Raw genomic sequence first — 26,524 nt, forward strand, 5'->3', positions numbered from 1 at the left:
TGAGACGTGCCAGCCCGAAGTCCCCCCCGCTGCTCGCCAAGTCCTCGAGCTGCTTACCCCCTCAGAGCCACATGTGTCATTCCTCGCTGGCAGAGCCGAGAGCTAAAGGCCTCTCTTAACGTCTGTGTGTGTGTGTGTGTGTGTGTGTGTGTGTGTGTGTGTGCGCGCGCGCCCGTTCCATACTAGTGTGCGTGCGTCGGCCTCCCTCGACTTGTTTTAAAGTGCGCGTTCTGCTTGGACTTGAGCGAGGCTGTTTATTCAATGTCACATTCTCTTCAGACACTGTGACACAATTGGCTGTCTATTTCAGGGCTCATGATAATGACCTAGGGAGACAGAGTGTGACTCTGACCTTAACAACTGAGCGGCCGGCGCAAGGCGGTTGTGTGTTTGTGTGCGCGCGCGTGTGAGTGTGTGTTTGTGTGTGGCCGTGCGCCTGTGTGGGCGCACGCCATGGCAGCTCTAATTTTGGAATTCCCCGAACGATCTCCATCTAACGCTTAGTCTGCTGTTTCAACTTACTCCCTTCCTCTGAAATGCTTTTGTTTCTCTTCCTCGCATTACCCGCCTTGGCCTCCCCCTCTCTCTCTCTCTCTCGCTTCCTCCCCCTCTCTTCCTCCCTCTTCCTCCCTCTCTCTGTTTGGCTTAGTGCGTGGAGTTTTATTTTCATTTCATCCGACTTAACCCCTCCCCACTTCCCTCCCTTTTAACTCAATGACCATCTCCCTTGGTGATTGCTTCAGATGGCACCCTCATTACGAAGAGATGGTCCTGGGAGAGGGTGCTTATCTAATGATGACACAAAGAGGGGCAGACACAGACGTGGCGGGGGGTAGGGGGTAAATACTTACCCTCCATGGCACGCTCTGTCTAGGTTTCTACTGGCCTTTCACCGCTATATAACTGACGGTGCATCCAGCGGTGCTGAACCACCGGGCAAAAAAAAAAAGCTCATCTGGTTGATTCATGCCTTGTAGTTGCTAAGTATTATTAACGTTGACATTTTTTTGCCCTGTGGGAGCTCAGTTTGTACTCAGTCAAAATTGGAGAACAAAAAATAATGAATTGCGCTAATATTATGTTACGTTATCAGATCATACTGCGGCTGAAGATTAGGAGGGAAACCCCCCTGCATTCTTTTAGCGTGGTCGGACTACGTGATAATTCGCGAGGAAGGATTGCGATAACATTGTGACAGCAGCTCTTTGGCAAATTCCCCCAGCTGTAGACTCAACAGGCTCGAGCGAGCCGGACACTGAAATATATACGAGGGGCCCGGCCCTGCCGAGTGAAGCGCAGGAACTGAACGATCTTTTAAATTTACGTGGGACATTAATGTGAATGAACACTCGAAGGCTAAGTGAGTCCTATGATTTATGAAAAGCCCATGCAGGGGAACACGTCTCTTACTAAAGGGAACATTCAAAGACAGTGAGGTGAACGGGCCTGCCTCAAACCCCGGGCCAAGACTGCCCAATTTCTCCCCTTGTTTTGAATTTCCGGGGGACGGTGTGCGAAAAATGGAGCTCTTTGAAGACGGGAGCTCAAGAGGCTGCTTGAATAATCTGAGTAAGAGTGAGCGTCATGCTATGAATTTTATATCCACTCAGGGGGAGCTAATCTTCTCAGTGTTAACTTACCTCTGTCATCTAAATAAGCTTTTCCTTCAGGCTGGCTGAACAGGCTCCGCAGCTGATGCGGCACAATGATAGGTCGGCCCTTGGGGGGCTTCTGTTTCGGGGCAGAGCACCGAACGAGAGCTGGGGGGTTTTATGGAGGGATGACCACTTTGTACGTTGTTTGTGCTCGGGCCGTTTAAAACGTCAAATAATTCAAGGCTTTTACTGTACCAATGGAAAAGTCCTAATCCGATTAACCGTGAACAATTCTGACCACATTGTCTTATGTCCTTGCCTCTTTTAAGCAATATCTCAGATGGAAATTGACTCCAGAAACGACCGTTGAGTCCATTAACGTATATGTGCTCACGCGCTGCTGTTTGTCATTTCATCGTGTGTGTGTGATATATCTGTAGTTGCATTTATTATGCCGGTCTACAATGAAAAACAGATAACTGCCAGTCACATTACTCAAACTCCAAAACCGTTGTCCACAACAAGGACACACTGTCGGCTCATTTTAATCTGAAAGCCTCTCTCTCTCTCCTGACGTTAATCCAAATCTGGATTTCCAGATATTAAAAGGCCAACGGTCATGTCGTGTTTTGGAAAGAGGAAACTGGGGAATTGGGTCTTTCTGTGTGTCTCGGCGGAGATAAAAACCCAAGGGGATGAAGCAAACCGTAGGATGAAGAACAAAGAGACCCCCTCTCTTCTGTTAATGATTTAGTGGAACAAACCGGTTAAGCGCGAGGAGCCCGGGATACCAAAAGAGCTGGTCATTGCATGAAGGAATGTTGCTCTTTTTTAATAAAGCGGTCAGGCTCCAAAGCTGTTTTTTTGTATAATTTAAGGCTCTTTTTGTGGGTGTGTATCACTGGCCGCAGAGGGGCTAGCGGAGGGAACAAAAGATCTACAGCTGCTGAAGTCATAAGAGAAACCAGGTGCCAAATGTGGACGTTGGGAAATATCTACAGCACAAAAGACGTGTCAGCCTCGCTGGGTTAAAGAGCTGGCCCGCAACAAGGGCTCCTGTTCCAATGCTACACATGCATACCACTGCCAATGGCGCGTTCAAATCCACATGTGAATGCGCACACTCGCGTGTGAGCGAAATGCACACAGATTCGCCCAAGGACGTTCAGGATGGAGCCCGACGAACTGCTCCCAAAGGCGCAGGGTGGGAGACGCGCGAGGGACGACACAGGGGGTGACGCGGGGGGGTCTATATTTGTTCTCAGGTCTGCTAAATGAGGTCACTCAGGTGGGTCCTGCTGAATACATCCCTCCTCCCCAACTCCATCATGAATCATCTGCTGCTTATTATTCCTGTCCAGCCCAGGAGGAGCTGCTGGCTTTCATACAGTGGGCATGTGTGTGTGTGTGTGTGCGCGTGTGTGTGTGTGCCTGCGTACCTGCTCTTGTGCTCAACATTTGCCCCAAAGCACCAAACGAGGGGGATGGATGCAGTCCGTGTGACAGGAGCAGGTTGTTTAATGAGAAAGTGGATGAGAGGTGACATTCATTGGCTACCTTTCTTTGACACACACCCACCCACACAAACACACACACACACACACAAACCCTCATTCTCCACAGCATTCAGACTTCCACTTAGACGAGCCAAGCCTAGCCGGGGTATTCACAGTAACCACCCCCAGTAATAATGACTACATTTTCAGAAAGAAAAAAAAAAAAGCTCGACAAATAAACAGTCACATCCAGGATCCCATCACTCACACTTAGCATCAAGAAACACGCCAGCAAACAAAGCCGCTCTGCAGCCATTGGAGGCAAATCACGGAGCTAGACTATCAAACAACAGCGTCACAACAGAGCCGGGCTATTTCTCATACCTGCCATATTTCCATCTTGGTTTGGGGTTTACATTAGCGCACCGTATTCAAAGTGGTGGAGAAGCAGCCTATTTGAACAACATATTTCACTCCTGAACGAGCGCGGAGAGCGTTAGATTAGGTTTATGGGCCTGGTTCCCTCAGATTACCCAGCAGATCTGGCAATGCCTGCGAGCACACACACACACACACACACACACGCACGCACGCACACACGCAGAGACAGACTGAAGTTGGTAGACTGGAATAATACTGGGGGATCGAGATGTTTGCACTTTGAACCTTTTCTAATCCCAAGTATTAGGCCATGGCTAAAGCCTGATTACTGCACAATGAAATGGATCTAAATAGATGTCTTTGCCAACATTTCTTTGTCCCAGGAAGAAGGAGAACTGGAAATCAATAATCAGCCTCCAACCTCAGAGGAATCGCGCGCTTGGCCCATAGTTTCTTCTCGTTCTCGACAACCTCTATTTTTGCTAATCTCATATCAAATTTGGGCCGGGATAAATGTTTTTGCGTGCACACCAGGCATTGCGTGGCGCCTGCTCCCTACTCGCAGCATTAGAGTCAAGGTTTGAGGTGGTTAGCGGCCCAGTGCACACAACTGTTGCTCAGCTTACCGCTTCAGTATACAGCCAGCAGGGGAGCTCCTCTCCTGCGCCCTGATTAGTCTGCTCTCTCTCGCTCTCTCTCCCTCTCGCACAGTAACACAATCACACACACACACACACAAGGTGGCAAAAATCAAATACACGCACGGCTGCACACAAGTACAACCCCAGTTGAAAATAGTTTTGAAAAATATATAAAGACGTGTGAGCACTTGGCCCAACGGAAGCAAACACACCAAAGTACACACTGACACACTGTACGCACACACACACACACACACACACAAATATACTTATTCACAGGCACACACACGAACACACACACACATTGGCCGCCCTGTGTAGCCAGAAGATCAGGCAGGACTTAAGAGCTCCTCTGACACCAAAATTACAGGCCACCTCTAAGTCCTTCCAGCAGAGAGCAATATGGGATAGCGTGGTGGGGGGGGGGGGGGGTTGAGAAAGAGGTGTGTGCGTGTGTGGGGGTGAGGTGTTTAGAGAGGGCATGGAAAGAGGAGTGAGGGGTGAGGAAGGGCAGGCGAGGAAGCAGGAGATTCCTTTTTTTGAAGATGAGGTAGCGTACGACCTGGGGAGGGGTGAGACTTGATCCGTCTGAAGTGAGCTTGCATGCCAGTGTGTGTGTGTGTGTGTGTGTGTGTGCATATGTCGGTGAGGGAATATAGAAGGAGGTGATGAAGTGAGGAGTTAAGAGGAGGAGGAGGAGAGCTCAGTTTGGAAAGAAGAAGAAGTGGGAGGTGATCTCTCTCTGTGAAGTGGAGGAAGCATATGCAAGTGTTGGATTGTGTGCGTGTCTGTGCGTGTGTGTGTGTGTGTGTGTGTGTGTTTCTGCCAGCCCGCGTCGTTTTTACACTCACAATTTCTTACACGCTGCCCTGAATCTCTCCTTGTGTGTGTTTGGGGCTCTGTGGAATTGTCTGCATTTGAGTATGTGTGCGTGGGTGTCCAGTTATAGTATGCCTGCATGCTTGGACAGATATGTGCACGTGCAAGTTTGTATTCCAGCCATTTACAAATGTTCGGGAACTTTTCCTCGGTGATCTGTGTGTGTGTGTGTGTGTGTGTGTGTGTGTGTGTGTGTGTGTGTGTGTGTGTGTGTGTGCATGTGTGGTCGCTGTACATCAGTCAAGATGGTCCCAGATTACTGAGCCAAAGGTTATGCATCAAGGACTTCTATGGCCTCGAGCTTCAAGACTACTTATGACAGCTTTTAACCTCTGCAACGGACCTGTCAGCAGCTCCCAAAGTGTCTCTGAGTGTGTGTTAGAGTGTGTGTCTCTCTACAAGACTCACAGCCTGCAGACACAGAGAGCATCTGCATCATTTAGCTGAGGGTGTCTGTGTGTCACCTCTGCGGTGTATCCACCGGAGAGCAGGGCTTTCAACCTTCTTTTTCTCCATTTACCAACTCGGCAAACCCAGAGCTCCCCTGCACAACATTAAAAAACAAAGGCCGAGGACAACCCAGTTCCTTGTGCACTCAACGAAGCACATGAGATGAGGGCCCGGACATGCAGAAGTTTTACCCACACAGAGACACACACACACACGCAAACAAACAACGGTGCACATGCGGCGCAGGTCCGTCTGTCGGATCAGTAGGAGATAAAGGACGCGGAATAACAGGAGGACCTTGGGGAGCGGAGCAAGTCATCCGTCTCAAACACGAACAGACTGTGCACACTCCAACATGACAGATGCAGACAGACTCATCTTAGAGTACATCGCATCCTGAACCTCTCTCCAGAACTCCCGCCACCCCACACCCGCCTCTTCCCTTCGCAAACACACACACACACACACACACACACACAACATAATAAAGGCCTGCTTACAATGTGCACACAGGCTTCTAAGCCCAAAAACCCACGTAATCTGACAGGTGTGCACTGTGGGGACTTCAGATCATGGAATTTTAGAATGTGGTCGATTGCCACAGATTAACACAGTGTTACCTGAGGGATGGAAAGGCACAGCTTATAACGCTGTGAGCCGCTGCATGCAGCGTTGGAGTTATACCCACACGCAATGCAAAAATGCAGCCCACCAGGACTGTGTTGATGCTAATGTGGAACATTTTTAGATATTAGCTTTTTTTTCGACTTTAGCAGCTATTTTAGGCTTAATGTATTCTGTTGTGAGCAGAAGTTGCCACTAGCCCACACAACCCTCCCTAATGACAGAGTAGCTAATTGGCTGTAATGGCTCTTTTCACCGATATCATCGAGTTGCAGCCGCAGAAAACCTCAGCAGTTTTAAACAAATCATGTGTGGGGGGGAAATTGCGGAGGGGTTGGGGGGTGGAGGGGGGGGGGGGGGACATTCAAGCCGCTGGTTTTGCCTCAGATGACCGGCAGTTGCGTTCATCTGAAAGCACGTACTCGGCTGCAGAAGGAAAGAAAAACAAAAAACATTTCAGGCGACCATGAATCTGATCAGTTATAAGATTATTATTGTTCTCAAACGGGGCCAGCTCTTGTGGACTCACGCCCACATCAACACCATTGAACACACAACTAACTAGCTAACAGGTGAAGAGTCACGCCCCTTAAAGCGACACACAAAACACACACAGAGCCCGAGCGCACACACTTGCCGCCGCCGCCGTCCCAGACAGTGCATCATCTCACTAACAGCAGCTGAAATGTTGCATGTTCAGAGAAATAAGCAGAAGGGGAACTAGGTCAGAGGGAGAAAAAAAAAGGGCATTGCACTTTCCTATTGGTCAGATGGAAAGGTTAGAAGAGATGCAACACGCACGCACACACACACGCACGCACATATTCACTCAAAAGATAAAGGTTAATATTGTTCATGTGGCCCAGTTACTGTTTATCTCGTGCTGAGCTAATGTGTGTGTGTGTGTGTGTGTGTGTGTACCTAAGGCGGCTGTGTGCGTAGCTAGCAACGAGTACACAGAATGTGTTCCTCCTCAAAGAGGTAAGTTGCGCGTTGGCGTTTGATGCATCCCATCCTCAGCCAGGTGTTTTCCCTCACCAGAGGAATCCGGGGACCCTCTACTTGTGCTCTTGATTTAATCTACAGCAGCGGCCCGTCTGACCCGCCATCGTTTGCCCCGTTATTGGAGCTTCTGTCAGGCTGACGGACAACTTCCTGCTGCTATTTCAAATTAGAAAAGCCCCACACCGTGGTCATATCCTGTTCAGGGTTCAGGCCATTCTAGGAAGTCGTACACAAAGAAATGGAGCATATTATTCAATTTTCTACGGTAGCAGGGCGGGGGGGGGGGGGGGGGGGTACGGGGGTGTGGGAGGTTGACTGTTGACAAGATTAAGAGTTACTGCCCTGAAATTAACTACTAAAATTAGGCTGAAAAAAATATGTGCAATGCAGGGTGTCAAAACTTATTTATGTTCATAGCTAACCTTGATCTCCATTTGGCCGGACCACTAAAAGCTCTGCATAGTAATAGAGTCAGTATACTCACTTTCATTATATGGCCATTATTTATTTATTCATCAATAAAGCTCAAAAACTTTACTTTACTAGTATATACTAAGTATTTTGGAACTATACAACAATGTTACATTTCACTTATTTGCCGATCTAAACAACTTGTGCAGGTCAAGAATGTTTCTTAGTGTCCCACTTAAGCTTAACTTAAGTTAGCAGGGGCTAGCACAAGCACAACAAGTAACGTGCAAGCTATTGATGTATCAGGTCATGGGTTCTGCCGATATGGTTTAAAGGGGTACAAGTATGATACGGATTCATTCACACTGTCAATATTGCGCACAATTCTGAATATATGTAACAACCATTGTTGTCTTCCTGTCGGGATGGAAAGGGCACATGTTGTAATCAATCTTTTCTCTGTTGGAATAACAGTGCATTACATTGAAAAAACATCTGTGCATTTTCCACACTTTGCAATGTCATCTTGTGGGCAAGATTGAAGCCTTAACAGGGCCGGTTCTGGTCCACAGGCCATATGTTTACTAACCTGCATGTAATGGGGTCTTACAGATCTTTTAGGCAACACAACAGCAACCCAAAAATGTTCTTTAAATGATGTCATTTGGCTTGATAATAAGGATAGAATAAATCTAATTCCCCCATTATTGTGTCTATTACAATGCCTTAGCATTGATCTAAAAGCTTATTACAAATCTCAGCGGGTACTTCCTCAAAGCAGCAACATCCGCATTAGTGGGTGGTATTGCTTTTGTCAGGTTACACGTGTGTAATCAGCTGACAGATGCACACACAAGGTCTTAGTGAGCTTGTTCCTCAGCAGGAGGCTCATTGAAGTCTTCGTCTTGCTTCATTTGCCCTGATAATCACACGAGGTGAACCGCGGTTCACTCGCTAAATCCGGGCAGATGATAAAACTGATCCTCTCCGGCTCCTCTGCGGCCTTTGTGGTCGTCTACAAAGGTCGCGTGGGACTCCGGCAGAAGAGTCTCCCCCCCGTACGATCTAAAAAGTCCCACGAGAGACAAATCAGCCCCGGGCGCCGCCTGATAAAAGAAGCGCTGGGACGGATCGGAATGTGGCGGGTGATAGCGGTGGCATGTCAAAGGCCATGAGGCTCCAAAAATCTCGTCTGACCAGAGAGCTAATCTGTGCACAAACCCCCCTCTGAGGGAAAGCAGAGGCGGCGCAGCCCTGGCAAAAAGTTAAGGAACACCGAAAGGAAGGTGCGACCGATCGCCCTCAGAGAACCCGCACGCTCGCGCTGGTGCGTGTGGCTGAAAGTGTGGTGGCGCGTTAAAAAAGGGGCACAGAGATGTCTAAGCGTGTGCAGCTCCTACACTGTGTCCATTCAGCCCTTCGGCGGAGAGAGCAGCTTCAGTTCACTGACCTTCTCAATCCGGCCTCCAACAGAGAGGCAAGACAGCGGAAGCCGCCGCCTTGTGCTCCTCGTCACAACACAACTCAAAGATGGGCCACAAGCATACAAACAAACAACAAACAATGACTGTTAACGTTTTATTCGGATTCATTATTTAGTGCGTCACATGCCGCAGTGGAAAGTCTAAATGACAGCCCGGGGCTTTCAAATGTGGGTTTTTTTGTTGTCCAAACGCTGTCCCCAAAACCCAAAGATATTCAAATTAGAATGATATGACACAGCAAATCTGCCCATTTTAGAGTTCATGTTTGGGATTGTTGCTCGAGAAACGAGTGAAGGAGAAAGCGCGCCAGAGAGTGTACTTGTTATTTAGGTGAGAGTCGATGTCGACCCATCTGCTGTCCGCAAAAACTCTAAATCCGCAAGCCGTACACCAGACACAGAGATGGATAGCGAGATGATGGAGACAGTAAGCGTGTGTGTGTGGGCGAGCTTGTGTCCCTGCGACCGTGCACACACACGGTGTTAATGCAAGTGTGCAAGCCTGAAGCCCGGGGGGGGGGGGGGGGGGGGGGGGGGGCGCGATACTCCTCTACCTAAGCTAACATGATGGCGACTGAGCAAAGCGGACTGCAGCCAACCCAGACATTTGGGATTGCGCGAGGTGGCGGCGCTCATTGGTATACGTAAATATAACAGATGGAGGGGGTGTAAGGAGCCATGGGCTGCGAGCGGGGCTCCAAACCGCAGGCCCGGGCTGCAACACAAGACGCAGGAAAAGCAACACTCTTTTCCCTCCCTTCCTCCTGTGCTGTCGCCAAAACCCCAATCACAGAGCACAGCACACAGAGAAAATGCTGCTGATTACATCCTAATACACACAAAGCCGCCAGCTGAAGCACATATACAAACACACATACGCGCGCGCGCACACACACACACACGCGCTGATTACATCCTCCCTGGTGCTCCTCTCTCTCCCCTCGCGCCCCCCAGGTATCGGTTTCGCGGTAAAGCCACGCTGATCGAGGATCAGTGTTCTTTTGGCGCGATGGTGGTGGACGAGTTCGGAGGCTTAACCTCTAGTCCGAGAGAAACCGGGGCTCCGGGGGTCGTCCTGGCGCCCCCGGCACAAATAAACAGCTACAACACACACACACACACACACAAAAAGAATATATCTGGCAGACTCGAAACAATTTCCTGAAGGATCTGTCACCGAGCGGGAGGGATGGGGAGAGGAGGAAGAGTGTGTTTGTGTGAGGGGGAGGCGGGGGGGGGGGGGGGGGGGGGGGATCTAAGGAGGAGAGAAAATAGGTGGAATGGCAAGGCAGAGGGAGAAACATATTAAGTTGCAGAAGCAAAAAAGGAGGGAGAGGAATGGAAAGAGAGTCAGAGATTGAACCTGTGGGTTTGAAGGAGGGGGAGGGAGGGGAGGGGAGGGGAGGGGAGGGGAGGGGAGGGGGGGGGGGTCGTTCCATCGCCGTCTACAGAATGGTCGCAAACACATCACGTATTTTATTTGAAGACATGGAGCTTTCTTTTCTCATCCATCCTGCATTTACAAATGCATTTAGCAGCTTCTATGACGCAAGCCAATCTGAGCGCAGAGAGCATTGGGCCTTTTTTGGGGATGTTTGTAAGCTTTCATTTGCATGCAAGAGCAAGCATATGAAAAAAAAGTATATATATATATATATATATATACACACACACACATACACGCAGTGTCTTTGAATTTGCTTATGTGGCTTTGTGCCTATGTTTGTGGACACACACACACACACACACAGACACACACACCTCCTGTGTGTTTGTCTGCTCCTGTTACTGAGTTTGTGTGTCTGTGGCCACGCTGGAATGGAACACGGACATCTTGCCACCGAGCTGAATTCACAGAAACGGGCTCGGCCCTGGCCCGCCGAGCAGTATTTAGAACTCTGTATTTATGCTTTGGACGACCGCAGCAAACTCCATCACCGCCACGTGATTCATGTTTTGTTTGCTTTGCTCGGCGCTGATTCCATTCCATCAAGGAGATCTTTTTTTTTTTTTTTCCCATTTTCTCCCTTTAGATCAGACACTCATGCAAAGCCCCCACTCCCTCCCCTCGAAAAAGTGCTCTCTGCTGAAATGTTCTTGCCGAGTTCACGCCGGGTTGCATCAGCCGCCCCTCGTCGTAGCTGACCAAGCATTCAGTGGTTTCCATCGCGAGGATGCGACATTAAAACAGCCTCTATAATTATACGTCCATATTTCTCCGATGAGTTTGTGTAAACAGGCCCGGGCTCCAGCTCGGGGGGGGGAGGCGGACGTCTTGGCAGGGCCCGGCTGAGGGTGCCACTGAATGGCTGTCGGAAAACAAAGCCATTTCAGAGTGCGCCTTGGAAAAGAGAAACCACTGTTCTGGGGGTGGCGGAGGGCGGAGGGGGGAGGGGGGGAGAGATGGAGCTCCATCCGACAGGCTGAGAGCTGTGATTTGAGCTTAGCTATTGGCCTGAGAAGAAAGGCGCCGAGAATATGTGTTGTTGGCAAAGCGGAGGGCGAGCGACCTCAGACATCTCCGACGGAGAGGCAAATATGGAGAGTGTTTCAGTCCGTGGCTGTCGTCGTTTCTCTCTCTCCTGCTCTTAGGTTTTTCGTAAAGAGCGATTCGCCTCCGTTGTCCCGAGCCAAATCGCCTGTCGTATGTTAACCCTAACCCTAACAGCTATTCAAGGCAGGCAAAAAACCACAGAGATGGTTCCTTCCCATAGCGGACGGAATCAAAGACAACAAGGACGCTGCTTCCAACAGCCGACAAGAGTCCTTCCGCAAATGGGTTTGTGTCGAGCTGAGGGGATAGAAAAAGCACAAAAACAAACAAACAGTGTTGTTGTTTCGCAGAGTGAGCTCTGTGGTCTCCTGTGGTCGGTGTGTTGAGAGGAGATCTAAACTATCAGTTAACGAAAATGGCTTGAACACAGACTTCAATTCCTCTACACACACACACACACCACCTCTGTACGTGAGGTTCAGAATAAATGAAGGCGACCGGGAAGGAGCAAGGGAGGACGTAATGGGCGAGAGGGGGGGAGGGGGGGGGGGGGGGCTGAAGAACTCACACGCAGGATGAAATATTCTAATAAGATGAGCATGGAGCGCAGCCGAGGAGGGATGAGTGTCTGCATTTGAAGATGCACGGAGCGGACTAATTGAGATGAATACATGAATATATCAGCTTCATCAAGCAGCGACGGGTTCAGGCGTAACCAATGGTTACCATTCACTTATACAGCCACGTGAGTAGCTATCCCCTCTCAGAGAGACTCTGTCCCCTCCCCTCTCCCTCCCTCCCTCCCTCCCTCCTCCGCCTCAAGACAACACAAACACGCACCCGCCGCCCCCCCCCCCCCACCTCCCTCTAAACAAACTCCTCTGTAATAAACAAAAGGCAATAACCAGCGACAATAACGCTGTGCCTGCTAACCCCCTCCGGATGAAATATCCAGAGGAGAGGAAGCACAGGATGGATTTGCAAAGCAAGCAGAAAGTCATATATTACACCGGCACTAATATACACTGGGCTGTATTCCATTCAAATGGAGGGGCGCGGGTTAAATCTCCTTATCCCAGGTCATGCTGCTTCACCAGCGCTAACCCGACCTGTTAGCAGGGTTTACTGTGAAATTGAAATCCATTAAGGCTCAGCGATCAGCTGCCTAAAACGCTAATCGGCAGCTACAAAACGATCGGCTACGCCGTATATGAACTATTTCACGGTGTAAATGAGGTGACACGTGTTTCTTGTTTTTTTTTTTTCAAGGGTGATCCAGGGAAATGATTAAAACTGATTGTTTTTTTATTCCTTCGCATTTAGAAACTATTTGACCAACTTGAATCTATATTTCAAGTCCTGGGAACAAAGCTGCTAAATATGCAACAAAACAATGAGTCCTTTGTTTGGACAAAAAGAAAACCCTGCCCTGTGTTCCCAGTAAAATCTTCCAAAGAGGGAAAACTAGATGTTGAAAGTTTCACAAATAAATCATTTCACTTCGTCTAGAAATGTGTGAATTATTTGCATCTGTAATCCGACAATAAAAAAAAATCCCTTTGCCTTGTTAAAAACACGTTGCTGACAATTACAACCGATTTGGGGCTTTTTTTTTTGTGTTTTATTGGGTGGCTGTTATTGGATTATGGTCATTTCATAATAGCTCTAAAAGATGACATTCAACACGTTGTGTTCCTAATCAGAATGCAGTTTCTGCACAGCAACAAATAGAGCTACGAACCAGCCTGTGTCGAGGCATTTGCATGCAAACAAACGTGCAGCAGGGGAGGATCAAGGGTCAAAGATTTCATCCTTCACTTTTAAAAGTCTCCCGAGGGGCGGCTGCTTGCTATGGATGGCAAAAGAAGCCATTCATGGAGGTGTGGAGGAGGAGGGAGGAGGGGGGGGTTGGATGGTGGTTGTTGGGTGATACGGAAGATAGCCCACGCAAAAGAGCCTTAGCGTTGGTAACACCCAGCGTGCCGCCTTAATCCTGTCAGGTGCAGACACATCGTCCCACAGCACAATGCAGTTTGTACAGATGCTCAGGTTTACTGTTTCTTTTAAATCCAGGTCAGTAAACACATTTAAACGAGTCAGGAAATAATTTGAAATTCCAAATTCATCCACGAATAATAAACTTGTCATCTGTATTTTTTTTCTACATTTTTTTTAAATACTATATTTTTGAAATGGTCCATTGCACGTTTCACTACGGCAATCCTCTGAAGGTTCGATAGCATGTGCTCCACTGCGGCACTGCTCTGCAGGGGAAGTCGTGTGTTTCAGAGTCCACGATGGCACGCTGAGATGGAGAGTGACAGCTGTCAGGAGGGATCAGGCTTACTCAGCCCGCTGCGCTGGAAATCAAGGGAGAAGGGGAGTGCACGGCGACGGGCTGCCTCTGTTTACTGCCTCGTGGCTTCACCCTTATATAGAACAACAGAGACTCACCGGCCCGGCTACCGACCGAAAGCGTATCACGGAGCAGTCATGCTGCATTATTCCAATGAGGAGCAAATGGGAAAGAAAATGCCCCATTTTCTTTCCTTTTTTTTTGCTCCAACCGGGTTGGCGAGAGTATAAAGACTGTCTACACACACAATATATATATATATACATACACACACACACACACACCATAACATGCGTGTGCTTGTCGATTCTCCATTATATCACCTCCTCCTTAAAAGCCTCCTGCCTAAAATCACTTCTTTCCCGACTCCGACCCCTAAACACAGCACGGCCATTTTACTCCCAAACAGCTCATTCCACATCCTGTGTTTAGACAACGCAGTGAAATACAACCAGTTTGTGCACTCGTACACCGGGGGGGGATGATTATGTGTTTGTGCGCACAAGTGTGTACGTAGGTGGGGGGGGGGGGGGGGGGGGGGGGCGGCGCTGATGGACAGCACCGGCTGGTGCTGGTCTGGGGTTTAGATCAGTCCCGGGTTACCATTACGGATCCCCTGCAGTGTTTCCGCGACCCCTTGTCCGTGAGTTTTGACCTTTGACCCCCCCCGCCCCCCTATGACTCCTGTCAAAGCTGTGCTGGGATAGACGGGACCCGGTCGACGTGGATCCCCTGTTGTGACACCGAGGCACACACGCAAAGAAAATATGCACAGACGCACACCATTTGTTGCTTTCTTTACCCCACACCTTTTGTTGCTTATTCTACCTCATGCAAGGAGCAGAAGTGGAAGTGGGGGGCAGGGGGGGCAGAGGGGGGGCAGGGGGGGCGGAGGAGGGGGAATGATCAAGGACAAGACAAACGGAGCCTTGGAGACAGAGGGGCGGGGGGTCGGGCTTTTGGAGATTTAGTGGAATGTCCACTCCCTGTGCGTCTTCTTCAAACACCGTTTGCCCCGTTAAATCAGCCCAGATAAGCCGGGCGTTTTTTTTTAGCCGGGAAGATTTACGCCCGCTCGCCCCGGCGGGTCCGGAACCGCCACGCCGTCCGACGCCGTCGGTCACATCTTCCGGACGGGGCTAAGCCGGCCTGAAGAGGCCTCAGCGGAAAACGCGGGCAGAAGTCTGCGGTACAAGATAATCAGCGAAGGTGTGAGCGGCGTCCCCCCCCTCTCTCTCTCTCTCACACGTACAGCAAACACGCATCGTCTAAATGATTGATGAAGTGTGCTGCGGTATATGCGCCGGGCGGGACACATGAAAGCTCTCTGTGTTGCAAAGGACAACAATATTGATAACAATAGCGAGGCAGAATACCTCATCCGATTACTGAATGTTACCGCGTTTGAGTGTAATGATTAAGTCGAGTGTTTTTAACGCGTCAGCAGGGAAAGCACGTGGAGTTGGGAGGGTTCTCTCCGATGTCGGGTCCTACTGCAGCTCACGCACATGCCACTAATGGCGTTTGTTAAAATATTTATCATGTAATCAGCAGACAATATATACGGAGCGGCAGCTGGCTAGGAAAACTTTGAGCAGATGCCGAAAAAAGTGCCCAAGGTGTATTCCACAGACATGTGGGCGTAATAAAACTCAAAGAAGTATTTCTTTAAAGTCCACATGATGTGTTGCCACTGGAGCGGCCCCCCCGAAAAAACTGTCGCTTGATAACATCACAGGCTTCATGCTTCCCCACATTGTGGCTCTGAGGGAGAGCTCACAAAGATGGATTGAACTGCTGAGATCAAAAGGGAAAACATATGCAGGATTTAGTTTAGCATGCGTTATTTGTATTATTATTTATATTTAAAATATAAAGTAACTTGTTTTTATTTACTCAAGAAAAAGAAAAACGTACACCTTTTACCCAGGATTCAGACACTTTGATATACAAACCTAAATCATCCGTATTCAGGGGGAAAAGCCATAAAAGGAGTAGAATATTTTAAAAGGTAAACTTTCAAATAACTTCATTCATCCGTTTATTTCTTATGGCCTGCAGAGATTTGCTCTCCGATCACTTCATTGATACGGAGTAGAATCAATTACAGATGTGGCAGGACAACACTCCTCAGGACAGATCAAGCCCACCGCGTGTAATCAACTCCATCCAGGAAATGTAGGAAATGACGGATTCGAGGAATAATTAGATACGGCCAAAGCGGCGTCTAAAATAACACTGTCCTTGGCATTTGTTAACTGAGCCCCAGCATGCAGGCCTCTGCAGCTCCTGAGCTAACATGACGGGGAAGGAGACTGTGGCTTGTCGTCACAGCCGTCAGATGACCTGCAGCTTTGTAACCTACCCGCTCGTTACTTACAAATCCTTTTAAAACACTTAAAATCAACAATGCTCCATGACTTCCCAGAGGCGGGTTTAAGCCCTTTTGTTCCTGCTAAACACGTGAATCCTGAAAAACTGGTCAGAAGAAATGTGACTTCACTAAAGAGAAAACTGTAGAAAAAAAAAACTGTAATTTTCGAAGTTTTAGCAGACGTTACTCTGACCAAAGAAGTGCCTTCTTTAGGGACCACTGTCAGTGTCTGATTCAAACATGTTTGGTGCTCTAGTGAGTTTACAGCTCCATAATATAATATACTGTAATATTGGATAGAGAGCTCAGGTCTATGGTAATAAAATAACATGTCAGCCAGTGATGTGTTTTTAATAGTTGTTGGACAACAAAGGAGCTCTTTGGCTCAGAGGTATCAGTTATCTATATTAGGTTTTGTCAAAACCTGTAGGTAGGATTAATTGATTGCTGTTTTAGGCATTTTCATGGGATTTAATGGTCATTTCAAAAGGAGGATGCCATGCCTGACGATGGTAAGACCAGAACCACAAGACCAGAACCACAAGACGAAGCTTTGAATGGTTTGGAGTGAATTAGCTTGTCCTGCAAATATTTCTCTCCCTTTGGAATAATATATTCTGATGGGTTTCAAACACTAACTCTAATCATTGTAACCTACAGACATCATAACATTTCACCATTTCACCAAAATGCCTGATCCTGAGAAAAAGGCTGCAGAAACTCAGCAGAAATGTCTGTCGGACGAAGGCCGCTTTGAGCCGAGTTTGAAGCAGTGTGAAGCATCGGGTCAACTTCCCCCGCTCCTTCAGGGATGACTTGGTCCTGTCCGTCCTGACAAAGATCAGACCGACCAGCCAATACAATATCGGGTTAGGAGCGTTGCAGTGGGACAAGGTAAATGGGCCGATTCAACCTCAGAGCCTCAAAGTAGGACCTCATCTAAAACCTTCTGCAAACACTCCAGTCCAGGAAGATTAGTCTTGGCTGGATTAGACCTGACTTTAAATGAGGAGTCGCTAACACCCAGTCCAGAGGGAAACTGTGCTGAGGTGGTGCCGCCACCATTTTCTCCAACAACCGCCTAGTTAACCTCCATCTATTACTGGTGTTGAGGACAGGGTTCCCGATGACCTCTCGTGCTGAACTTGTGATCACTGCTGCAGTGCTGGTCGCCTTGACAACCAGCCTGGATAAAACAGAGCTCCCACCCTCAAGTCCAGATACAAACCCTGCTGAGGTTTTGCCCCGAACCAGGTTATCCGACAGCCCCTGTTGAAGCTCACTCATCGATCACTGGCGTTGTAGAGAGATGTAAATCCCCACTTGGATAATTACCCAGAAGGCACCAGTCAAAGGGACTGATGATTGTCTTTGAATATTAATGAATATTGAAAATAGCAGTCATTGTTTACACTCATATTATTATATTAACACAAATTCTCCTCGCTCACTTGATACATATTTTAAATGCTCTACAATTGAAAGCATGAATAATAATTTTAATAATAATAATAACATATATTTTTTTTTCATTAAGAATTTAATGCAAATTTTATCTGTATATTTTGTTGTAATCATTTATCTTCTTTAACACCATCTACTTTTAAACATGTTGGTACAGGGTATCATTTAAACAGCAGCACTGTGATTCCATTGTTTCCTAACAACTGACAATAAGTCATTAATATTGGATTATACCCAGAGAGACGCGTGTCTAGGAGAGGAAAGTGTGTGGAGAGGTGCAGAGTTTTTAATAAACATATTCAGAGCCTAGGATTGCTACTTTTAAAATATTACTTCTGTAAAAGCACAGGAGTGTCACTAGCAAAATGTACATGAGAATCTATGAGTAAAAAAACTAATCATGCAGAATAATTTTTTCTAGAATCGTCCGCCTCGTTCTACAGTGCTGCAATTCATTCGGATCTTTGGAAGTTTCCAGGATATCATTTTATAATTTACAATTTTATAAAAACTGAACTTGTGAAAGAAAAACTATTTTGGCGTCCAAATGAATATTCTATCATTATAGATTTATTATTGAAAACGTGTGTCTCAATTAGATTTGTTCCCTAAACCCATACTGACGACTGCGCAGTGATGACCAGACACTCTCGCAATTCATTGGAGTTCATGAAGTAACGGTGCCCCAACTTAACTACGTAACGACCCAATTACATGCTTAGTTTCAAATAAACTAACGGACATTCTTATTATTGGGAGTTTATTGTGAAAGTAAAGTTGTGTAAATTAAAAGGCTTACCATTGGGTTTAAAATATAATAATGTGGAATTTTCCTCTTGTAGGAGTGAAAAACCAGCTGTATTTAAGGAAGGAAGTACTTGAGGGAATGTCCATCAGGGTTGTAGATTAATCCTGAACTCTGCCCCTCTAAACACCAACCACCAGGATTTCTAGAGTGAGGCCCTCCGCTCCAGGTGTTGCTATGGAGCTGCTGCAGGGCCCTTACAACAGTTTTACCAGCAACCTCCCAGGTGTGACTGTGTGTAACCGAGGGTGAAGCAGATTTGTTTTTTTCTCCGTTTGAGTGCTTAAATGGAAGCTGAAAAGCTAAATAAAGTGGACACACTTTCTGGTCAAATCACATGAGAAAATGTTTCCAAACTTTTGACTGACACTGTGTGTCATCGTGGGAGCCGAACTTACAGGTGATGTAGTAGTTGACGTTCTTCTTGAACTCCAGGCCCATGTAGTTGGGGCTGAACTCCTGGAACTTGATGGTGAACTTGATGTCCTTCTCGGGCTTGTTGCAGTTGACCAGGACGTTGGGATCGAGCACCGTGCTGCAGCTCTCCGCCTGCTCCCTCTTCACCAGGTACAGCTTGTAGAACTCGTACTCTCTGCCCTCGTCCGCTTTGGGGCAGATGATGTCCAGCTTGTCCCCGATGTCTGGGTAGATGACGAGGCCCTGTCCGGCCACAAACCTGACGGGGGGAGGAAAACACAAACGATCACTAACACGTAATAAAGGCCGTCTGGAAAACGCAGCCCCATAATTCGACAGCAGTTTATACAGCCCTAATACTTTGAGCTTTGGGAGTTACAGGTTTAGATGTGTCTGCCGTGGGCCTTCGGGCAAAGCGTGGTTTATTCATCCCCCCGCGAGAGCACTACATGTAGCGGCTTGACATTGTTCAGCGTCAGGCGACGGAGCGTTTCACACAAATCCTCTCAACGTTTATTTTTTTCGTACTTGGCTCCGAATCAAAGCATACCAAAAAGTTTGCGAGACAAGATGGCCACACACAAAATGGCTGCCCGCAGAGGCGGCTGCGAATGGGATTACAACCAGAGAATGCAGCGGCGGCTTGTTTTTTTTCTCCATATTTGCGGACTTCAATAATAACCCCTGTGCGTCGACATCATTTCCGCGCCGCCTCTACTTCAGGAGGTACGAACTCCTGAAAGGAACACAGCGCACCCGGGGTCAGCCCGGAAGGTTCCTCGTATTCCCAGTCCATCTCCCCTCGGCCACGATCGTCTCCTGGAGGATTAAGATAATCCATCTGGCCTCACTGTACCTCTCCACCTCGCTCGCTGTGCTGCCAACTCAATCAGATCAGCTCTTGTTCTTCTTTATTCACCAAAGATGGGGAACAGGAGGAGACCCAGTGTGTGTGTGTGTGTGTGTGTGTGTGTGTGTGTAAAGTGAGCAGGGGGTGGCTACACTGAGTACTTGCAATGTATTTGGGCAGTGGTGTGTATGTTTCTGTGTGCCTGTGTCAGTCAGAAAAATGAGCTGAGTTTGCCGTCTGATGGGGGGGGGGGGGGGGGGGGGTTCGGAGGGGAGGGGGCTAAATCATTGTTCTGGACTTGTTTGAGGCTTAAAATGTCAACATGGTTCAGCTCTGCTGTCCCAGTTAGCCAGGCATTAACCTAGACAGCCGGACTGACCACGGGTGTGTGTTTGTGTGTGTGTGTGTGTGTGTGTGTGTGTGTGTTGTGGTCGCAGACAGCGAGCACAGCAGCGGGGCTATCTGCTAGATCTGCCCATGCCAGCGGATTTAAGCAGGATTTAACAGCGTGCAATGCCGTTGTTGTTCTTTCTGATCCCTCACGTTTTAACAAGACATCAGGGTCTCTCTCTCTCTCTCTCTCTCTCTCTCTCTCTCTCCCTGAGTGCCATCATCACACACATCATTTCACAACTAAATAACTGACTCTTCAGACAGGCCGAGGGAAGGGGAGGACTCGTGAAAGAGTGATAAAGGAGTCTGTAAGTGCAGTGATGGGGGGGGGGGGTCTGTGATCACCATTCCTCCCCTGATGTTGAACACGGGCCATCGTCCAGCCATTGTAAGTTACGGTTGTTTTTTAACCCTGCATGAAAATGAACATGATTGGATTAAGGCCTTTTCCGGCTTCACGGCCATTGTTCTCGGGCAGGCACATTACCAAATCAATTAGTTAATTCACAAAAGACTTAAATCGCAACCACAAATTTGCAAAACGGTTAAAATCCATCCACCGTCAACGGCCTCACTTTTTGTTGTGGGCTGCAATGATGTCATGAAAGAATGCGGGTAGGACCTCTCGTACGAGGCTTAGGAGCGGGTGAGACGTTATTTCCACGCTATTGTCTAGTGCTCATGGGGGCTGGCTGGAGGGGGGGGGGGGGGGGGCGGTACTAATTCAAGGGCCGATAGGAGAGAGAGAATGCAGGGTGTGCTTTGTCCTACCTCCCCAAACAATTTGTGGTTTTCAGAAGCAACACCCTGCCTGAGCCTGTGTGTGTGTGTGTGTGAAAGAATCAGCGTACATATGTTTTCGTGTGTGTGTGTGTGTGTGTGTATGTGCGTGTGTGAAGGGGTTACACGTGCGTGTGTCTATGAAGACACGGACACAATCAGCCTCTAATTGGATCTACAAGATGCATCAGTGAGGCATAAACAAGTTTCCATGGCAACGTTATTCTTGTTTGCTGACCACCCCCCCCCCCCCCTCATCCCCCCATCTCAGCCCTCTCAATTTCTGCTCCCCATCTCATTCCCTCTCGCTTTATCCTTCTCATTCACCTCCTCAACATTTCCTTCTTTCTTTTTTGTATTTTTTACGTTGCTCCCCCTCTCTCTCTCCTCTCTCCTCTCTCCTCTCTCCTCTCTCCTCTCTCCTCTCTCCTCTCTCCTCTCTCCTCACACACGCAGAAAAACACCGACAGAAAAACAAGCAAGAGACCAGGTTTTAAGACCAGGCAAACATTATAATTAGACCTTGATTTGTTTGACTCAACAAGTAGGTATTTTATTCTGTTTCTTTGTTGGAATATTGCATGCAGTTTATTTTTTTAAACAAAAAGTTTATTTATTTTTCTTTCAAATGAAACAATGAGCACGACAACCCGCTTCAAAGTTTCACAAACCATTTATTCCCATTATCAAAGCAAGCGGCAAGAATTTAGATGAATAATTAAGATTTGCAAAATCTGAATATCTTAATATCCCTGAAGGATTTAATCACAAGCCGGGCCCCTGTCATTGATTCAATTTTCAGAGCAGGCCTCCTGGTTGGCGGTTAGATAGCTATCCTAAGTGAATTCTCCGCTTCTGTTTCCCAGCCTTTGTTAACTGTCTGCTATAATGAGGCTCTGGCTGCTGTGGAGGTCTGGAAGCGCCATCGCAGATGGGAAAGAAGCAACATAAAAGAAATAGGGCAGCAATTAGTGTTTAGCCCAGTTTAAAAGCCCTCCACTTGGCAAGCTGCAGCCCAGCTCCAGTCCAGGATGTGAAACTAAACTGGTGGGCTGGGACTTTGTCTCCCGTTTGTCTCTCTGTTGGCTTAATCAGCGCCACTCCGGTGCTGCACACAGCCACACGCAATGGAGAGGAGGAGACGACCGACTGAAGATTATTGTACTTTTGAGGAGGTCGAAAGGGAAAAAGAGAGGCGGGGGGGGGGGGGGGGGGGGGTAAAAGGGAGGTTGAATTGCATCTTTCATTCGTGTCGTCTGGAGACTTTTAGAAGACCTGTTGATGAAAGAGGCTCGAGTGCACAGAGGAAGAGCCGCGCGGACGCAAACAGTGTTTCTGGGAAATGACCCCGAGTGCGAGCGATGGCGGTGGATCTGCCTCCACCAAGCACAATAAAGAGAGTCATTCTCAAAACAGCCACATGCGATTGGTTTTGTTTCATCTGGACGGCTTCGCGGCCGCGCTCAATCCTGTAAAGAGCTTATACAAACAGGCCTACGCTACAGCACAGCGGAGGGAGAACAGAAAACAACTAGGCCCCCCCTTCACCCCCTCTCTTTTTACATTCCACTGGTGAATATGAGCACATGATCTCACATATGCTACAGCCCAACCCCCCTCTACTGCCGCCACCGCCTCCACACACACACACACACACACAAAAGCACGGTGGGGTGCATCCTGGACCTTCCCAGCCACCCCTATTCAGGCGCCCCTGCCCTCACCGACTTTCATATAAAACGCCACCTACACCCAAGGCCCACTCAAAGCCCTCACAGAGCCTCAAACTCGCCCCCCGCTCCCCCTTAACCCCCCCCCCCCCCCCCCACCCCCCACGTGCTCTACACCCCCATCCAGTCAACTCGGGCCTCGGCTCCGGCAGGCGGCCTCCGATGGATGAAAGGACCCGAGACACAGGACCTGCGAGAGAAAGGAGGCGGGGGCGGCTCATATTGACGGAATGCTTTTCAAAATAAATTGTTCCTCCTGAGCAGCAGCGCGAGCGCGGCGCACATATCAATTACGATCCGTTATTTCTCGACTACGTGGACAGGACGATCCATCTCCGCGAGAGGGGACCGGATGGCCGCCTTCCGGTTCCCTCCGTTTCATTACTCTCTCTATTGGTCCCTCCCCCTCCGGCTTTTAGCACATGGCTGCAGGCCACGCCAAAAGAAACACAATCCCCGCCACGACAGGTTGGTACCCTACTCCCCTCGCTCTCTGTGAGGTAATTATCACGGCAGGAGGAGCGTTCCCTCACCAATTATCATCTCTCTCTCGCACCATCCACTGAATCCTCAGCGGCTGCCTCCCCGGCATGATCACAGAAGAAACTTCCGACGCCATATTTCAGGCCCTTTCAATCAACGTCCCGCGTGGGTTCGCCTACGGATTCTATGGCGTCCCGTGACACATTACAGTTATTCAGCCCCATCACAAGGTAAGGTCCGTCAGCGGCACAAAGCGGCATTATGCAAAGAGCATTGTAGTTCAGCTCTGCCGTGGGTGACTGGTGGGGGGGGCGGGGGGGGGGGGGGGGATTTCAAGCGGATTCACTTGCTGGAGGCGGTCTACGTTTTTGTGTAATCACAGGGTGCACAGGGTCCATCCCGCCCGAGCTCAGGTCAATCAATATCAAATAATGGCCCAGGCCGTTCCTGCCATAAACCGCTTTCAGATCCATCAAGATAGAGCGGCGCGTCCGGCCCGGGCCTCGCAATGCCGGAGCGGCTTCTCTCCTGATGTGCGCTGGAGATCCAGCGCGTGCTGTGGACACAGCGTGATCACTTCATACTCGCCACCGCCAAACTGTCACTCCGCGTAAAAGCTCCAGAGGATTTTGCCGTCGAGCTGCGCGTCAAACTGATCCGAGGATGGTTTGAAGTGTCCGTCCGCCCGTCAGTCGGTCCTCCCCCCCCCCCCCCTCCCCACCCCTGCCGTCTGAGACGGCGCGGCGGGGGGAAGGGGGAGCTGGTCATGGGTCCTCGCCCGCAGTGGCCGTAGCTTGTATACATAGCTGGCTTCCGTCAGGCCGTCGCGGGGGCAGATGTTCTTAGGGAGACCTGTCTGTAAACACGCACGCATAAACACACGCCCCGCAGTGTACACACGCTGATTTCCTCACGTCAAACACGGTAAACAAGTTGCCGCAATGCAGACACAGGCCACACACACACTCACACACACACACACACATACACACACACACACGTAGCAAAAGACACACCCACACAAACACAAGGATCCAGAAATTAAGCAAAACAAGGCCCATCTGGCTCCAGGATTGTTTAGCAAAGCAGGAAGGATTTGACCCTTATTATAGAGAAGCAGGACAAACTTGCTAACGAGTAGTGCTTTGGGTAAACTACGCACCACCAACTTGCATTTCCACTCCAGTGGCCAGACTTGGCAACTGTGACAGAAAGCTGAGTATTTTCCCCTCTGTGCTGTCCCCATTAAAAAGGGACATAAATGAAGATGTCACAGGCATAAGAGGGGGACCGAACATCCTGAATTCCGTCCTGCCGAGAGCCGCTTTGTACGTGTGAACACAGACCCCCCCCCCCCTTCTCTCTCTCTCTCTCACACACACACTCACACAGACAAACATGCACTAGCTTCGGTTAGCTCAGTCAACAGGCTGGCATGCAGAGCAAATCACATTCAGCATGACTCAGAACAGTTCACGGACGCGCTACACAACACGGAAGCACACACACACACACATTCACCAAGCAAGCCCGGGGCGTTCGCCCTCCGTCACGATCACGGTACGATCAGGTAACGCGATGGCGGCTAAATGGTCGTTGCCCTCGGAGGGGAGCGGAGGCTGAGAGGAGTGTCAGAAGTCGGGGGGGTAGAAGGAACACAATCGGTTCCTCCTTACGGCCTCTGTGGTTTTCGTCGGTGCCGAGCCCATCCCTCTCCAAGAGCGGTTCGCAGTTAAGCAAGCACGGGTGTGTGCGGTTGTGATTGAACCTCGTCCACGGTATCACTGACAAGCAAGAGAAGACCCAGGCTGTTGCTCTCTGCCTCTCCACTTATTCATCCCGGATCTCAGGGACTGAGCTCTTCCAGCTGGAGGGCTCCGGCGGCGAAGGGGAGGGAGAGAAAAAAATAAAAAAAGAGGAGGGAAGATTTGGCTCGGCTAGGCGAGAGCGCTTGGGTCAGTTTCAGCCCGAGTTTAGCCCTCATTGTGGGGGTGCTCTCTGACCCGAATGCACACACACCTCCTCCTTCCCTGGCCTCAACAACAACACACATACACAACCACACAAACACACACACACACACACACAGCTGCCTCCCATTGCTGAGGAGTCGCCACAGATGGGCCCTGCATGCTCCGTAAAGATCTCTCCACAGGCCCGGTCTACAGTCGCTGCCAAAACCCGCCTGGCCCGAGCCCACTGTATGCGTGAGCGTGTTTGTGTGACCGTCGGGGGGGCCGGGGGGGGGGGGGGGGGGGGAGAGTGAGATAGAGCCAGAGAGAGATAGAGAGATTCCCCCAAGGACCAAGAGCTGCAGAGTCGAGAGCTGGACCACGATGCAAGGCTGTAATCAGTGGCGAGCAGAGCAGGAGGGGAGAGAGCAGCAGAACCTCCACCGCGAACAATGGCCTCTCTCACACTCTGGTGATTGTTCTTCACTCCAGCATTGGGGGAGAGCGGAGGAGAAACTAGGGAGAAACTGAATGACGGACACTATCAAACCCGAGCAGCTTGCCCCGGTTTGTAACCCGGCGGCCATTTTCCTGCTCGGTATCTCCGACCATATCGATTAGAAGCCCTCCGAAAAGGGCCCGTCACAGCTGCTACTCGATCAGCACATTACGTGTGCTAAAAAAAAAAAAACAGCCATAAATATGCACAAACAGCTCAACTTTTTTTGTCCTTCTTTTTTTTTTTTTTTTGCTTGGTTAAGAAAGAGCCGGTCATGGCTAAATTCAATTCTCAACAAATGCCTTCCTATCTCGGCATGGTTAAAAATGACTCGCGGGATCACGGTTTTAAACTGCATAATGAAGCAAAATGAAAAGCTCATGGATGGGATGGGAGGCTTTACAGCTCAAGTTAGCTCTTTTTTTTAAAAATTCGGGTAGCCCCGCTAAACTCTGTACCAAGTCAGCGAGGGATCACAGCCACGAGGCGTCCCCCGGACAAACCCGACGTCCATTGCTAATGAGGCTCCATGAGACACATCGAGCCCCTTTCTGGCCATGAGTTGAGACGCCGCTGAAGCAAATATGTGGAGCGGCCTGTTAGCTTAGCTTTAAGACTAAAACAACAAGGGGAAACGGCGTGCATAGCTCTGCAGGAAGGTAACAAAATCTGACCGGCAACACCCAGTTACACGGCTGTGTGTCGGCGTTACACTTTGGCACGGATTGAACCAACGGGATGCAACGCGAGAATCAGTGCACTCCGGAGGTGCTGGTAGGAAAAATGTGTTACTTTTCGACAGAGCCAGGCTGCTTTATCTCCCCCCCCCCCCCCCCTTTTAGTCTAAGCTAAGCTAAGCTAACTGACTGGAGCTTTGAATTCAGGTTACGGACGTGAGCCTGAAAATCTCTAAATGCAAAACAGAAAGCAAACAAGCAAATTTCCCTGTTTCCTAATAGATG

General features: G+C 49.0%; 1 protein-coding gene across 1 annotated transcript in view; it reads right to left on the reverse strand.

Moving 5' to 3' along the window:
- Positions 1 to 26,524, reverse strand: part of efnb1 (ephrin-B1) — a 54,116-nt gene that overhangs the window by 11,573 nt on the left and 16,019 nt on the right. The window contains exon 2 of the mRNA XM_037460046.2: positions 18,857 to 19,134. Within this exon, the coding sequence (XP_037315943.1) occupies positions 18,857 to 19,134 (278 nt within the window). The remainder of the gene's footprint in view (positions 1 to 18,856; positions 19,135 to 26,524) is intronic.

Source organism: Pungitius pungitius, chromosome 2 (assembly GCF_949316345.1).
Source record: "Pungitius pungitius chromosome 2, fPunPun2.1, whole genome shotgun sequence".
Taxonomy (NCBI): Eukaryota; Metazoa; Chordata; class Actinopteri; order Perciformes; family Gasterosteidae; genus Pungitius; species Pungitius pungitius.